Source organism: Oncorhynchus gorbuscha, linkage group LG16, assembly GCF_021184085.1.
Source record: "Oncorhynchus gorbuscha isolate QuinsamMale2020 ecotype Even-year linkage group LG16, OgorEven_v1.0, whole genome shotgun sequence".
NCBI classification, from domain to species: domain Eukaryota; kingdom Metazoa; phylum Chordata; class Actinopteri; order Salmoniformes; family Salmonidae; genus Oncorhynchus; species Oncorhynchus gorbuscha.
Window position 1 is genome coordinate 60,086,343 of NC_060188.1, and position 17,367 is coordinate 60,103,709.

General features: G+C 43.4%; 1 protein-coding gene across 3 annotated transcripts; it reads right to left on the reverse strand.

Moving 5' to 3' along the window:
* Positions 1–900: 900 nt before the first annotated feature.
* LOC123999319 (zinc finger protein 346-like) lies at positions 901–6,243 on the reverse strand. 3 transcript variants are annotated; one of them, XM_046304949.1, is made up of 7 exons: positions 6,116–6,243; positions 5,150–5,253; positions 4,945–5,040; positions 4,663–4,810; positions 4,213–4,449; positions 3,286–3,385; positions 901–3,058 (listed from the first exon to the last, which is right to left on the reverse strand). In XM_046304949.1, the coding sequence occupies exons 1-7, from the start codon at positions 6,198–6,200 to the stop codon at positions 2,908–2,910; spliced, it is 921 nt and encodes a 306-aa protein (XP_046160905.1). In that variant the 5' UTR covers positions 6,201–6,243; the 3' UTR covers positions 901–2,907. The 3 variants fall into 3 exon arrangements, with proteins under 3 accessions (XP_046160905.1, XP_046160906.1, XP_046160907.1); XM_046304950.1 differs by lacking the exon at positions 6,116–6,243 and adding an exon at positions 6,007–6,111; XM_046304951.1 differs by lacking the exon at positions 6,116–6,243 and adding an exon at positions 5,848–5,997.
* Positions 6,244–17,367: the final 11,124 nt, after the last annotated feature.

Consider the following 17,367-nt stretch of genomic DNA (forward strand, 5'->3'; position numbering starts at 1 on the left):
CTCCAAGTCCCTCTGCGTACATATCACTGACAACCTGAAAGGGTCCCTTCACACAGACAGCGTGGTGAAAGCGCAACAGCACCTCGTCAACCTCAGGAGGCTGAAGACATGTGTCTTGGCCCTCAAGACCCTTACAAACGTATACAGATGCCCCATTGTGAGCATCCTTTCGGGCTGCATCATCGTCTGGTATGGCAATTACACTGTCTACAACCACACGACTCTCCAGAGGGTGGTGCGGTCAGCCCAACGCATCACCGGGGGCACACTGCCTGCTCTCCAGGACATCTACAGCACCCAATGTCACAGGAAGGCCAAGATCATCAACGGACCTCAGCCACCCCGCTACCATCTAGAAGGTGGAGACAGTACAGGTGCATCAAAGCTGGGACCGAGAGACAGCTTCTACCTCCAGGCCATCAGACTGTTAGTCACCACTAGGCGACCTCTGCCTAGAACCCTGCCCTGAACATTAATCACTGTTCTAGCCGGCTACCACCCTGTACTCTACACTGGACCTTAGAGACTGTTGGCCTATGTACAGCCATTGAAAACTGGTCACTTTAATGTTTACATACTGTTTCACTGTGTGAGTATATACTGTATTCTAGTCATGACTAGAAGGGGAGGATGTAGGGGGGGATGTATTTACTATTCCTAGGTATTACTGTGCTTTTTGAGCTAGAAACAAGCATTTCGCTGCACCTGGGAAAACCTCTGAAAATGTGTGTATGCTACCAATAAACGTTGATTGTGAGCCAGAGTATCTATTGCTCAGGCTAGAAAGGAGTAAGTGCGCCATCCAGTGACATTGTACAGTAATGGGCTTGAAGAGCGGACAAAATGTTTGGGTGTCAGGAATACATTTAGTAAAATGAATAAAAATACAGGAAATCTGACTTTAGTTAAAACATTGTTTTACTACATACACATTTCCCTAGCACTTCTTTAGGCATACATAGTTTGTATTGAAAATAAATCTGATAATTTACAACACAATAAGAATGAGGTCTGAAATAAAAGGCCATATTTCTGCTTGTTTTACAATGTATTTAGAAGCCCTCTTCTAATGAATTACATCCAAAATGAATGTAACGTTTCTTCAGCCAAAAGGCAGGGCGACACATTCAGTAATAGATAGTCAACTTGTCATGTCTGATGAAAAAAAAACAATCTTAGGAAATGACAAACTTTCACAACTCGTCACAAAATGAAATAATGGGAATGGGATCTTAAGATCAATCAAAATCTATTTATGCTTTTAAAGATCAACATAGTATTTAACTTGAAACAATAAAAGTACAAATCTAGGATCCTTTACTGTCGGTCAGTAACGCACCCGGGACTGCTACGACGATTCTGCACATCCAATCCCTCACTAATACAACCGATATCCAAGTAGATATTTTTTTGTCCATTCAATAAATGCAGCAAAAACATAAGTTTTAGCACTTACTACACCAAACATTGAGCTTTTAAAATAGCTTATTTTAGTCTCACCATCACCACTGAAACACTCTCAGATTATCTTTACATTCACAGTCAAATACCATTCCAAAAACCACTCCCTCAGACAGAATGTTGACCAATATTCAGACAATCTTTCATGACCCTACCAGCACAGATGGACAACTATGGAGTAAAACAGTATGATTTCTACAACTATGACATACCACAGCAGATGTCTAGTAAAGGCATATTTCACATTGTAAGTTGCTTCATATCATTTTTCATGTGACTAAAAACAGAAATAAACTGGAATAAAAACAAAATGACATTGCTTTTTAAGCCCTGGTACTGACAGCGCATTCCTAATACAGAGTACGGTTAGAGTATGACATTGCTTATCTGCTGCAACGTATGGTTAGTTTGTGACAGCCCCGTTTTAAATTGATACGAACGCATGTACATATAATAAAACGATTATAGGACGTACTTATCATCTGGCAGTCTTTTACTTACAATAGACATCAAACTAGAAGGTTCTCACAAACACTGAAGTTGTAGGGTGCAGAAAATTACATGTATATAATATTTGTTTTAGAAAGTCCAAGTTACTCTCCATGTTGCTATCCGCAAGCTGAAAATACTAGAACGAGTAAAAGTTCAAGAAAAATAACTTTCCGTACAGGATATGTTCTTGAGAGTTTTTCCTCTCAGCCAGTCACAGAGAAACATTATGTAAAGAGATGGATCAAAAGATTTACAGTGGGGCAAACCATAATTTGCAAATAAATTCATTAAAAATCCTACAATTTGATTTTCTGGATTTTTTCCTTCATTTTGTCTGTCTTAGTTGAAGTGTACCTATGATAAATTACAGGCCTCTCATATTTTTAAGTGGGAGAACTTTCACAATTGGTGGCTGACTAAATACTTTTTTGCCCCACTGTAGGTGTTGGACAAAACTCTAGAAGGGAGGGGGGGTTCTATAAAAATAGAACCAGAACACTACTGCAAGTCCATCACACCAACGTCATATTATTGTACTGTATTATGTCGGAATTTGAAATTTGACATTTTGAACAGGAATAATAGACAACATATCCAAGTGTCTATACCTCTCTGGTCTGACCGACTGAGAACACAACCAACACATGTACTGGGAGACTGACCGTCTCTGAGTACAGATAGAATGAAGTAGAACTGGAGTAGATAGATAGGATTCACCTATGAGGCAGATACGACACCACAGAGAGAAGAAGGGAGGACACACTCTCTTTCCAGGGATTTTACATGACCATGTGACATGAACAGGGAAAACTCTGGGGCGTAGTTGTAGCCTATAACAAATAATTTTTCCTGGTCAGGTGATGTGGTCAGGAAATCCTCCTGGCCCTAACTGAGGGACACCAGTAGCTGGTGAACTGTGGTAGTTGGAGAGAGGTGGGGGTACTGGGAGTCTCTTCACTCGTAGTCCTGGTTGAAAGCGCCCCAGTCCTCCTGGACAGGTTCGGCTTCAGGCATATAACGGTACTCAGACTGCTGGTTTTCTGCTGTGTACTGGTTTTCAGAGGGGCTGACAAATGTTGGGTTGCTCCCTTTCTTCCCTCTGACACTGGAAATATATAAAACGTGTTACAACAAAGCCATGTTATAGACTAAAATATGAAGGGAAAATAACAGGTATTTTCTGAATACGAAAACTTCTGTTTGGAGTCCAAACAGAAGTTATCTGGGCATGCAGTGTGGTATACTCCAGTTGGTGTGTGTGCATGCAGTGGTTGTTGTTTCTACTGGCTCACGGGGCATGGGAGAGTGGGAATGAGCAAGAGGGACACATACTGGTTCTTATGTTTGGAGCCGCTGATGTGAGCTTGATACTGTTCCACAGAGTTGAGTTCAATGTTGCACACAGTGCATGGATAGCCCTTTACTGTAGAAGCTGGAGACACATATATGAGGGACTAGTTAGCAAGGAATGCCATTTTAGACATGACACTAACATGCAATGACCCAATACGGCATTGGTACACAAGGTCCTGTACTGTCTTGCAGCTACTGTATATGACCCTCCAGAGACAATTATTTACACTTGATAGAATCTTTAAAAAATGTACATAATCATATGCCCATATTCACAAAGTTCTAAATCAAGTGCTTTTCTTTCCACATGGGTGTCAGTGGCTGTTGGGTGTCAGTGGCTGTCTGGTCTTAGTTTTGTAGGGCCTCCTTCCAAATCTCGTCTTGTCTATTATAAGTCTGGAGAACTTCAGTATTGGATTTATTTTGCTTTTCAATGGGAGTGCTGGCTGATAATGCTCACATTTGATTGGCTCTTATAAATTCGGTTTCCTTTAGGGTAGCATTTCCCAAACTTGGTCCTCGGGCCCCCTACGGGTGCATGTTTTGGTTTTTGCCCAAACATTACACAGCGGATTCAAATGATCAAAGCATGTTGATTATTTGGATCAACAGTGTGGTACTAGGGCAACAAACCAAACGTGTACAGAGTTTGGTAAACCCTGCCCAAGGGAGTGTGTTTCCTTGTTTTATGCGTGCCTATTATCTTACTGTGTCGGACAAAGTTTTAGTAGCTTGTTGCAAGTCAGAAATATTTTCTCAAATACCACCTCTATTTGGAGCTCTATATCCATGTGAAATATATACAAATATTTCCATCTAGACTCCAACACTTTTGATTGTCTTCCTGAGGAGAACTTCCCCAGGCTTTTGAACAGAACGTGAGAAGTTTTAAAGGCCAGGTCCTACCTGGTGCTGTGGACGGCCCATAGGTCTCCATCAGCTTCTGCTGGGTCAGCTGTTTTTTATGCTTCTTGCCTTCGTAGTGCTGCTTGGCCATGAGGGGGTTGTTGAATGAGGCATGGCAGATGGAACAGAAGTGGTCCTGGTCGTCCTCGGCCGGGCCTGACGATGCCACGCTGCTCGCCTCTTCTAACTGAGTCTTCTTCTTCTTCACTACTGGGGCCAAGGCCTGAGGTAGTGCTACTGGAGAGGTAGAAGGCAGATATAGAAGGCAGGATATGACACATTAATCAGACAGGAAGGAGTTTACGTAATATTTTTGTACATTTGGAAAATACAGGCATGTGAGATGAAGGAATAACACAGTAGGAGAAAAAGAACGTGTGCAGATGGGGTGGAAAATTTAAAACAGGCTTATTCCATATGTCCATACAATCCATGTAGGCAACCTCTTACCTGGGGGCTGGTGGCCAAAAGTCTTCAGTCTCAGGTTCTTGGTATGCACCTTGCCCTGGTAGTGGGACTCAGCCACCACCGGAGAGGAAAATGTCATATTACATATAAGACAGGCTTTGGAGCGGTCCGTCTCTTCATTACTGTTGGCCTGAATATCGGGGGGGGGGGGGTGGCAGCAACCGTGAAGAAGACAAAAGGTTAAGGGAGCTCTATCCATGAACACGGTCTCTACTGGGAAGAGCAGTGCTGGATGAAACATTTTCTAGCTGAAAAGTAACTTACGCTGTCTCCCGAAGGCAACTTGAACCTTTTGATGGTGGGCTCCTCTTCTTTGTGGATGCTCATGTAGCGCCTGACTTTGTTGGCATGCTTTTTGCTCTGAAAAGAATGTGAAAACAGAACAAAATAATGAAAACATCAGCTGCTGCTCTGTATACTGGTTGAGAAAACAACCATACAAGAGTCAAAATCAAGTGGGATCACTGACCTGATAATGTGCAAGTTTCTGTGAGTCAGAATTCAGGACAGCACTGCAGACTTTGCACAGGGCATCAGAAAACAGGTCACCATTCTCCTTTATCATCCTGTTTACTGAAAAAGAATGGATGTTAGTGTTAATTTAACAGAAAACACAGAATCACCAAATACTCATATAGATCTATCCATCTATGGTATATCATTATCTATGATGCTCTATGGCCTGTGATGAGCTCACAGCTAAGGTATAATATTGCTTTATGCATAGTTGTAGCTAGCTAGTACACTTAGCTTTTAACACTTATGGCCGTGATTCATTTAACTTGTAAATTCGGATAGCTTGCATCAACCTGATGTTGGTGCGAGCAAACAGACTTAGGAAGTGGAAGGTATCAACAGCCAATCCAATAGGGTCTGGAAACTATAGTGAGTTTCGATTGGTCAATAACGCGATGTCGCGGAGTATTTGCATTAAGTTCAGCTTTCCCCAACTTTGGTCCGCCCTGTTCACGTCCCTTGCCGATGCTCACATCGCCCAAAGGCCCTCCCGCCCACTTCACTGAAAATGAATGTACTTCAGATGTTTCATCGCTCCCAACGTGCTATGTGGATCTCGTGTCTGCTAGCTGCACGAGAACAACTCGGCTACTAGCTAGCTACTGATTTAGCAAATGTACTTAAAAGACACAGAAGACGAAAGGTACACACATATAAAAGGCACTCTTCAGAAGGCCAAGGTGGCTTTGAAAATAGCAAGCCATCTACTAACAAACATTACTCCTTCACTAATGCCTTGCATCGACCTTGGAGCTTGAATCTCAAATGGCTAAATAGCTACCGTTAGCAATCATAATGGTATTGAATTACTTGAAAGCTAGCGTTGATTGTTTATGCTCTGCTCACAGCAATAATAAATAAACCATACTAGACCAAAGTGGATGTCAATGATATTGAGCATAGGATAACGCGAGTTTACCCTCCACCGCCCCTGAAGGTAAATATGGAAAATCTCCATTAGGTTCCTCGAGCGCCATGTTTTCTTTCGGCAGCAGGGAGTACATGCGTAATTGTTCTTCTTCTTTGGTGAAGTTTAACGGCAGTTGGCATCCAATATGTTGCATTACCGCCCCCAACTGAACTATGGTATAAATCCATTTCGCTTTGTGATACAAAAGGGGAAACGTAAAAAATGCAAACAGTGGCGATTTTTGCATTTTAAATATTGGTGGGGCAAAGCCACTACACAACACTAAACAATACATTAATTGCACTATAACAGTGACAAACGGTGCCCACAATCTGTTAGGGCCTACATAAAGCTGTCCCAATACCAGTCCCAACACCTTACCACTGCTACATCTGTCCCAGTACCAGTCCCAACACCTTACCACTGCTACATCTTTCTTTCAGAGGAGTCTTGTCTGGCAGCAAAACAGTTAATTCCGCCTCATTTACTGCCTTTAAAAAAACATAGCTGATATGGCTGACTTGCTTAAACAAATGTAGTTTCTACTGACAATTGATATGTACAAACTATGGCATAAGGGGACGACAAGCGGATAAAAGGCAATCCGTAATTTTGATTAAGACATTAATGAGCGAGCTAGGACAAACGTAGTCAATATAACAATTTGTTCAGCACTTTTGAAATGTACAGCGACAGAATTCAGAACATGGGCTGTTCTTACAGTGCTCTCCCTGTACACCAAGTCAGAACCATATGATAAATAAAGGGGGCAAATAAGCAGACAATGAAAGCTCTTACAATATTCAATGATTACATTTCTCTAAAACAGGTTATAGGCTACATGTGCACCACCAAATCAGAACAGTAGGCAAAATTAAGAAGGGAAAATAGACCAACTTATTAGGGTGGAGCACACAAACAACTTACTACACAACATACACCTAGTACACTTTATTAGCTACAGTATCCATATCCCCCTGACATATTACATAATTCATGCAGCAGCATACAATACATTTTTGGACTGACCTTCTTGTTCTGTGCTCACTTGAACAGGAAGGTGGCGTGACGGTCCTTCGTAGGCAAATTTTGTCATCAAACTTTGTCATCAAAGTCTGGCATTCTCTGGATTTATGGTGCTTTCAAGACAACTGGGAACTCTGAAAAAAACAAAGTCGAATCATGATGACGTCAGTGATCTTCAGGTTGTAGCTCGAGAAAGAGGCCGTAGTTCCTGACCTACAATTTTGAGTTGGATCACCGTTCAAGATGTATTTTCCCAGTCGGAGCTAGTTTTTTTCCCCCGAGTTCCTAGTTCAAATCAAATCAAATTGTATTGGTCACATATTGGAACGATGACTGGAACAAATTGCAAAAAATCACTGAAGCTGGAGACTCATATCTCCCTCACTAACTTTAAGCATCAGCTATCAGAGCAGCTTACTGATCATTGCACCTGTACATAGCCCATCTGTAAATAGCCCATCCAACTACCTCCTCCCCATATTGTTTATTTTATTGCAATTTCTTTGCTACTTTGCACCCCAGTATCTTTACTTGCACATTCATCTTCTGCACATCTATCACTCCAGTGTTTATTTGCTGAATTGTAATTATTTTGCCACTATGGCCTATTTATTGCCTTACCTCTCTAATCTTACTTCATTTGCACACACTGTATATATACACTTTTCTATTGTGTTATTGACTGTACATTTGTTTATTCCATGTGTAACTCTGTGTTGTTGTTTGTGTCGCACTGCTTTGCTTTATCTTGGCCAGGTCGCAGTTGTAAATGACAACTTTTTCTCAACTGGCTTACCTGGTTAAATAAAGGTGAAATATATTTGAAAAAATACACGTGATTAGCAGATGTTATTGCGGGTGTAGCGAAATGCTTGTCTAGAACTAACTGAAATCAGATTTCCCAGTTCCAAGTTAACAGTTGTTTTGAGCGTGGAAGAAATCATGCTGGATTGACAGCATGGCCAATGTTGAATGTTTATCCTTTTAAGCTTGGAAAAGAGACCCTTACAACCAGACTTTGGACCACACAGCCACTCCACTGAATTGCAGGCAAGTGATTGCTTTGCAATGCTTGCAGTTGGCCACTGATTCCTTCCAAACCACTCATTGTTGAATTTACCGTTTCCAACTTGTTGTGTAATGTTTATGTCCAATGGCCAATGAGCACCGATATGTTTTATCTATAATTTCTCTTCATTATTTCTCTTCATATGACAAGGATTTAAAAGGATTTGCCAGTATATTGTTGACTTGATTCATGATGATGACTGCTTGCTAAGATTTTGAAAATATGATCAGTCCAATCAAAGCTACTGTTGATATAACGTGATTTGACGTAATTTTATCTGTGGCCAATGACCTTGAGTCTTATTGGATGGGCACTTCTTAATGTCAATCTATAGCAGCACCCAAGTGGCTTGAATTTTCGAGCTCTACCCTTAGACTTGCTGGTGACATAGTGTCCCCATGAGTGACAGAACACTGAGCCAATCATTGTGCAACTAGAGAACATTCCCAACCCCATACACTACGTATTTTCCACTGGGTGCCCCACCACCACAGAAAAAGAGACCATGTTTGTATGTGACTTTATTAACTCAATGATTTATTTTAGTTATTACATTGTTTGCAAACTGATATGTGACACGTATTAATGCCAAAATAACATGCAAAACAGGCATGTTATTTTTTCTTTGGTAAAAATGTGAGGCTCAAAACAGGTGGCTCTGCCCCACCTGCCCTGAATGACGGATCGCCACTGAAAACAAATATATATTTAATTACCCTACCAACTAACCTTACAATCATTAAAAACCCACTACCCCATTCCACTACTTTGACCCTATCTGCTCCTGCACCGTGCCAACAGCCTGGGAGGAAAGGACACCACCACTCATTACACCCTGTAACTCTTCTGAAGTCAAATCCCGTACACACAAATACTTCCCTGCAACTACCACTACATCTATTTTCTGTGATTTAATTTCCATTTCTGCATTACAGTTGATAACCATTGCTTAGAAGCCAGCGAACCTTACTGAAGCATATATCACTCATTGGCCTATCCCTCTGTGCTGGCACAGATCTACTACTTACAGGGATCCTCTCACCCTTGACCTTTCCTCCTTTACTTTCTTCACTGCTTTAGCATATGACAGCTTCTGCAATACTCTGAGTCTACCCACCTCAAGCTTTCTCTCTAGCACTGGACACTTCTGAGCCCCAGCAACATGGGCACCCCTACGGTTAACACATACAACTTTATCCACTGAAACTACACAATCCTCTATACCATGCCTTCTTGCACATTTCCCACATCTTGTAATCTACCTCCTACAAACTTCTGTGACTTGACCATAAACTTGGCACATGAAACAGCGCAGTGGATTTGGCACAAAAGCTCTAAAAGGATAACTGATATATCCTAGCATGGCTCGGGTTCCAAGCTCTTCACCACACCTTCCACCTCATTCCTCTTCTCTTGACTTTGCTTGAGGCCCGGTGGCATCCCGACATAACTCCATCTCATAATCCTCCTGCTGACCTCAGAAACATGTCTTCTCCGGGAACCAACATCTTAACAGCATGAGCAGTGGCCACACACAGAAAAACCGTGTGCATATTCTACCTCAGCTTTCAGACCAGTGCCATGTGTAATTGTGACGACAGAGATACTTTTTAATTATGAGATTGTCTTCAGAAAATTTCAATTGCATACTCCTTGAATCCCCTCTCCTAGCCTCCTTCTCAAAACCAATTGGATGAGAAAGCCAGAGGTCCTTCTCCTCTGATGGGTTTTGAGGAGGTGAGACGACCCGAGGAGGATGCACGATTCTCCCCTTGTCTCCGCCCTAACAATGGCAGTCAATTGCCGCGTTCAAGTGGCAGTCAATTGCCGCGTTCGGGCCCTGCATGTCCCCAGGCACCCTCATTTGTTGACTTCTGTGATCGAAAAAGCCTTGGTTTCATGCATGTCAACATCAGAAACCTCCTCCCTAAGTTTGTTTTACTCACTGCTTTAGCTGTGCTCTGCTAACCCTGATGTCCTTGCCGTGTCTGAATCCTGGCTCAGGAAGGCCACCAAAAATTCAGAGATTTCCATACCCAACTATAACATCTTCCGTCAAGATAGAACTGCCAAAGGGGGAGGAGTTGCAGTCTACTGCACAGATAGCCTGCAAAGTAATGTCATACTTTCCAGGTCCATAACCAAACAGTTCGAACTACTAATTTTGAAAATTACTCTCTCCAGAAATAAGTCTCTCACTGTTGCCGCCTGCTACCGACCCCCCTCAGCTCCCAGCTGTGCCCTGGACACCATTTGTGAATTGATTGCCCCCCATCTAGCTTCAGAGTTTGTTCTGTTAGGTGACCTAAACTGGGATATGCTTAACACCCCGGCAGTCCTGCAATCTAAGCTAGATGCCCTCAATCTCACACAAATCATCAAGCAACCCACCAGGTACAACCCTAACTCTGTAAGCAAGGGCACCCTCATAGACGTCATCCTGACCAACTGGCCCTCCAAATACACCTCTGCTGTCTTCAACAAGGATCTCAGCGATCACTGCCTCATTGCCTGTATCCGCTACGGAGCCGCAGTCAAACGACCACCCCTCATCACTGTCAAACGCTCCCTAAAACACTTCTGTGAGCAGGCCTTTCTAATCGACCTGGCCCGGGTATCCTGGAAGGACATTGACCTCATCCTGTCAGTTGAGGATACCTGGTCATTCTTTAAAAGTAACTTCCTCACCATTTTAGATAAGCATGCTCCGTTCAAAAAATGCAGAACTAAGAACAGATACAGCCCTTGGTTCACTCCAGACCTGACTGCCATCGACCAGCACAAAAACATCCTGTGGCGGACTGCAATAGCATCGAATAGTCCCCGCGATATGCAACTGTTCAGGGAAGTCAGGAACCAATACACGCAGTCAGTCAGGAAAGCTAAGGCCAGCTTCTTCAGGCAGAAGTTTGCATCCTGTAGCTCCAACTCCAAAAAGTTCTGGGACACTGTGAAGTCCATGGAGAACAAGAGCACCTCCTCCCAGCTGCCCACTGCACTGAGGCTAGGTAACACGGTCACCACCGATAAATCCATGATTATCGAAAACTTCAACAAGCATTTCTCAACAGCTGGCCATGCCTTCCGCCTGGCTACTCCTACCTCGGCCAACAGCTCCGCCCCCCCCCCGCAGCTCCTCGCCCAAGCCTCTCCAGGTTCTCCTTTACCCAAATCCAGATAGCAGATGTTCTGAAAGAGCTGCAAAACCTGGACCCGTATAAATCAGCTGGGCTTGATAATCTGGACCCTCTATTTCTGAAACTATCCGCCGCCATTGTCGCAACCCCTATCACCAGCCTGTTCAACCTCTCTTTCATATCGTCTGAGATCCCCAAGGATTGGAAAGCTGCCGCAGTCATCCCCCTCTTTAAAGGGGGAGACACCCTGGACCCAAACTGTTACAGACCTATATCCATTCTGCCCTGCCTATCTAAGGTCTTCGAAAGCCAAGTCAACAAACAGGTCACTGACCATCTCGAATCCCACCGTACCTTCTCCGCTGTGCAATCTGGTTTCCGAGCCGGTCACGGGTGCACCTCAGCCACACTCAAGGTACTAAACGATATCATAACCGCCATCGATAAAAGACAGTACTGTGCAGCCGTCTTCATCGACCTTGCCAAGGCTTTTCGACTCTATCAATCACCATATTCTTATCGGCAGACTCAGTAGCCTCGGTTTTTCGGATGACTGCCTTGCCTGGTTCACCAATTACTTTGCAGACAGAGTTCAGTGTGTCAAATCAGAGGGCATGCTGTCCGGTCCTCTGGCAGTCTCTATGGGGGTGCCACAGGGTTCAATTCTCGGGCCGACTCTTTTCTCTGTATATATCAATGATGTTGCACTTGCTGCGGGCAATTCCCTGATCCACCTCTACGCAGACGACACCATTCTATATACTTTCGACCCGTCATTGGACACTGTGCTATCTAACCTCCAAACGAGCTTCAATGCCATACAACACTCCTTCCGTGGCCTCCAACTGCTCTTAAACGCTAGTAAAACCAAATGCATGCTTTTCAACCGATCGCTGCCTGCACCCGCATGCCCAACTAGCATCACCACCCAGGATGGTTCCGACCTTGAATATGTGGACATCTATAAGTACCTAGGTGTCTGGCTAGACTGCAAACTCTCCTTCCAGACTCATATCAAACATCTCCAATCGAAAATCAAATCAAGAGTCGGCTTTCTATTCCGCAACAAAGCCTCCTTCACTCACGCTGCCAAGCTTACCCTAGTAAAACTGACTATCCTACCGATCCTCGACTTCGGCGATGTCATCTACAAAATTGCTTCCAACACTCTACTCAGCAAACTGGATGCAGTTTATCACAGTGCCATCCGTTTTGTCACTAAAGCACCTTATACCACCCACCACTGCGACTTGTATGCTCTAGTCGGCTGGCCCTCGCTACATATTCGTTGCCAGACCCACTGGCTCCAGGTCATCTACAAGGCCATGCTAGGTAAAGCTCCGCCTTATCTCAGTTCACTGGTCACGATGGCAACACCCATCCGTAGCACGTGCTCCAGCAGGTGTATCTCACTGATCATCCCTAAAGCCAACACCTCATTTGGCCGCCTTTCGTTCCAGTACTCTGCTGCCTGTGACTGGAACGAACTGCAAAAATCGCTGAAGTTGGAGACTTTTATCTCCCTCACCAACTTCAAACATCAGCTATCTGAGCAGCTAACCGATCGCTGCAGCTGTACATAGTCTATTGGTAAATAGCCCACCCATTTTCACCTACCTCATCCCCACATATTTTATTTATTTACTTTTCTGCTCTTTTGCACACCAATATATCTACCTGTACATGATCATCTGATCATTTATCACTCCAGTGTTAATCTGCAAAATTGTAATTATTCACCTACCTCCTCATGCCCTTTGCACACATTGTATATAGACTCCCCTTTTTTTTCTACTGTGTTATTGACTTGTTAATTGTTTACTCCATGTGTAACTCTGTGTTGTCTGTTCACACTGCTATGCTTTATCTTGGCCAGGTCGCAGTTGCAAACGAGAACTTGTTCTCAACTAGCCTACCTGGTTAAATAAAGGTGAAATAAAAAATTTAAAAAGTGCTAGTCGGAACTAGGAAACACAGAAATGTCCTGACTTGCTAACTGATTGAACGTGGCACGTGTATAACTACAACCTATTAGCAAGTCGGACAAGTTTACAGTCCCGACTAGCATGTGAACGCAGCAAATGGAAGAATCTCAATGGGATCATCTCAATTGCATACTCCTAGTGTCCTCTCTTCCTCAAAACCCATGAAGGAGGTCAGAGTGGAGGAACCTCTGACCTGTCATGCAATGGGTTTTGAGAAGGATGCAATATCAGGTGGGACAATTCTAGCCAATGAGAGGGCAGATACACATGTGAACAAGCACAACAGTTTACACTAATTACCACAGCCTATACTCCCCCCCCCAAAAAACATAACTGTGCTTTTTGGTCTTAATTTAAGGTTAGGAATAGGGTTAGTAGTGTGGTTAAGATTACAGTTTGGTTTAAAATCTAATTTTAAAAAGAGAAATGGCTGAAATAGGCAGGGTTGCTTCCCAACCGAAACATTTTAAAACATTTGGTACATATATTATGCGGCAGACCAGAGGGGTTGGTCAAAACGTATACACAGAGAGCAGGACCAGCTCAGTTTCAAGAGACCCTCTCAGGAGATACCTTCTTCTGGGCTCCGGGTCTTGCTGTATCCTGTGGTGAACAAAAACGGCACTCCCTCCCTTTACCTCCAGAACCATCCCCAGCTATACGTGTGCTGCCCTTCTGGCAGCTTTATGGGACCCGTCCAGCTGGTGAGCAATCAGCCCTTGATTACTCACCAACCACAATCAGCCCCAATTAGTCCTGGCCGGAGAGCCCGTCGAGACCTGGCAAGTCCAGTAGAGGGAGCCATCGCCTCGTGATGTATACTCGGTCTGTCACCAGGGCTCGCGACCTGTCTCCCCCTGATGGCTGACCTGCTATACGCCACAATTATGACGACATTTTGTGAAGTTTTTGTTCGTTATGGTGTTCGGCGAGGGTTTTGACGGCTGTTCGTGCACACTACATTTTGTTCTGGAGGCCAGCCGAAATTCGGGAGCCGAAGTATATGCCCCTTCGTCCTTGATTGGTCAACTGTAAGGGTGACGTAGGTTTCTTCTTCTTCAGCCCGAAACTCATAGGTGGCGGCAACACACCCGGTGTAGTCTTCCATACAACTTTAAAGAAGAAGAAGCCCTAAACTCAGTGTGTATTCAACATGGCGAACAACAACTTCAAGCATAAAAAACAACAACAACTTCAAGCATAAAAAACAACAACAAAACAACTTCAAGCATGGATTGACCGAGGAGGTACAGAAGTACCTTAACCACTACAATTATTGCCATGCATTATATAAAGAACAGCATGTAAATGCCAATTAATGGAGGGTGATTGCGGAAACGCTGGGGTCCGATCCAACCACTTGTTTGAAAAAGTGGGGTATGGCTTGCAACAAGTTTGTCAAGGCAAAGAAAAGAAACAAGGGCCACAGTGGAAATGCTCCTACATAAATGTTGCTGCTGGCTTGTTCAGCACGGGAAGACTGAAAGCAACATGATGTCTTCACCAAAGGATGAGAGGTATGTTGTATTTTCTATTGTAGTCACTGAAAAGAGTAGCCATGGTTTGCTAACAATAGCTAGCGCTGGCTAGTGGCTAGCTAGCCTAGGAGCATACTCGTGCAGAGAAATCAAGCCAACTAAACTAAAGACCTTTACAATATTTGATCAAACATGATTTTGTCAAAGAACATCATACGCTTCCCAAATTGGTAAAACCAAAGTCAAAGTTTTGTAGCTAGGTCCAGCTACTCAAAATGTTGAAAACGTTTGAGCAGAATTGAGTAGCTGTCCAGTCTTGCTCAACTGCTCAAACCTTTGCAAAATGATAAGTCTATTGTAGTGTCGGTTAATGATATTTGATGTTCATCGAACGTTTTGGATGGTTTGGATATGTGTACTAAATAGCCCTTTTTTTCTTTAAGGCACAAACACCAGTGAATGGAGACATCACCTGGTTTTGTTCTCTTCGCCCCAGCACTGCCTATTCACCGGCCCCAAACACTACCTCTCCAGACACTCTTAATTCCCTCTCCGCAGGTCCCTGGCACCTACAGCTGACTTCATGGGATGAACTCTTGCCAAAACTCTGGGAGAAACTTGATCACCAGCTGCAAGACAAGAGGAGGACGTGGTCTGAACGACTGGGACTACAGTGAAATTAAGTTTGGTTGTTGTTCAGACATCTCAGAAGTCAGACACATTTGTTTCCATAGACACTTGTTTACATGTCTGTTCTCAGCAGACACTTTTGTACTGTGGCTTACTTTCAGAGCCCAGAAGCAAGAATAAAGGTTTATTTATGTGTGTTGAAAAAGCTCTCTTGGCATTTCTTCATCTCAATACAAGGTGTTTCAGTGCATTCTTTGAACATCAAGTGCTGACAATGTACAGAAGAGCTGTGTGCCACAGACTTTAAAGGATTTATTCTATTTCTGGTGTACTTCCAACATTACTAAATTACTGAACAGTGACATCAGGTTTCATTTAATTAACAAGATTAAAACTACATTTTAGTACAAAGTGTTTTGGTTCATAGTGCACACAAAGAACTGAGTCTGCGTCCATCTAGGGAGGTGTGAGCAGTCGAAACAAAGGACTATTTGGCATGATTGGCTGGCCTTGAGTTGTTGTCCTCTCCTAACCACGTCTTTCTGCAATGGCACAATTCCAGGGTCTGCAAGGATGAGGAGCCATGTGCGGTGTCTAGTTTCCTCCAGACCAAGACTCTTCCTAAAGCTGGCCGCTAGGCCAAACTGAGCAATCAGGACAATGGCCTAGGTCAGGGAGGTGACCAAGAACCTGATGGTCACTGACAGAGCTCTTCTGTGGAGATGGGAGAACCTTCCAGAAAGACAACCATCTCTGCAGCACTCCACCAATCAGTCATTTATGGTAGAGTGGCCAGACGGAAGCTACACTTCAGTAAAAGTTACATAACAGCCCACTTGGAGTTTGCCAAAAGGCACCTAAAGGACTCTCAGACCATGAGAAACAAGATTCACTGGTCTGATGAAACCAAGAGCTCTGTCAGGGTGACAATTGGGTTCTTGGTCACCTCCCTGACCAAGTCCCTTCTCCCCTTACTGCTCAGTTTGGCTGGGCGGACAGCTCTAGAAAGACTCTTGTGGTTCCAAACTTCTTCCATTTAAGAATGATGGAGGCCATGGTGTTCTTGGAGACCTTCAATGCTGCAGAAATGTTTTGGTACATTTCCACAGATCTATGCAGCGACACAATCCTGTCTCGGAGCTCAACGGACAATTCCTTCGACCTCATGACTTGGTTTTTGCTTTGACATACACTGTCAACCGTGGGACTTTATATAGACAGGTGTGCCTTTCCAAATCATGTCCAATCCATTGAATTTACCACAGATGGACTCCAAGTTCGAGAAACATCAAGGATTATCAATAGGAACAGGATGCACCTGAGCTCAATTTCTTGTCTCATTGCAACGAGTCTGAATAATTATGTGCATAAGGTATCAGTTTTTTATTTTTAATACCTTTGCAAAAATCTTGAAAAAAAACTTCACATTGTCATTATGGGGAATTGTGTGTAGATGTATTTAATCCATTTTAGAATAAGGCTGTAACGTAACAACGTGGGAAAAGTGAAGGGGTCTGAATACTTTCTGAATGCACTGTACGTGTGAACAACGTATAACTCCGATTTAAAATATTTTTCTCAAAGTTGCTGACATGCAAGAACAAGATGTCAGGACAAGTGCAGTATTTTCAGGAGACAAACTTGGATTAGGGAGGAGAGACAGGAGGTTGAGGAAGAGGGTGTGCTTGAATTGTTTAAAAATTTAGGAAAATGGGAGGTGGTTTGTTGAAAAATGTTAGAAAATGTAAACCGAGTGAGCTGAACAACTGATCGAAGACAGGAGGAGAAATGGAAGTATCGGAGGTATCGGAGGTCAAATCAAATTTTATTTGTCACATGTGCCGAATACAACAGGTGTAGACATTACAGTGAAACACTTACTTACAAGCCCTTATCCAACAATGCAGTTTAGAAAAATACCTAAAAAATAACAAAA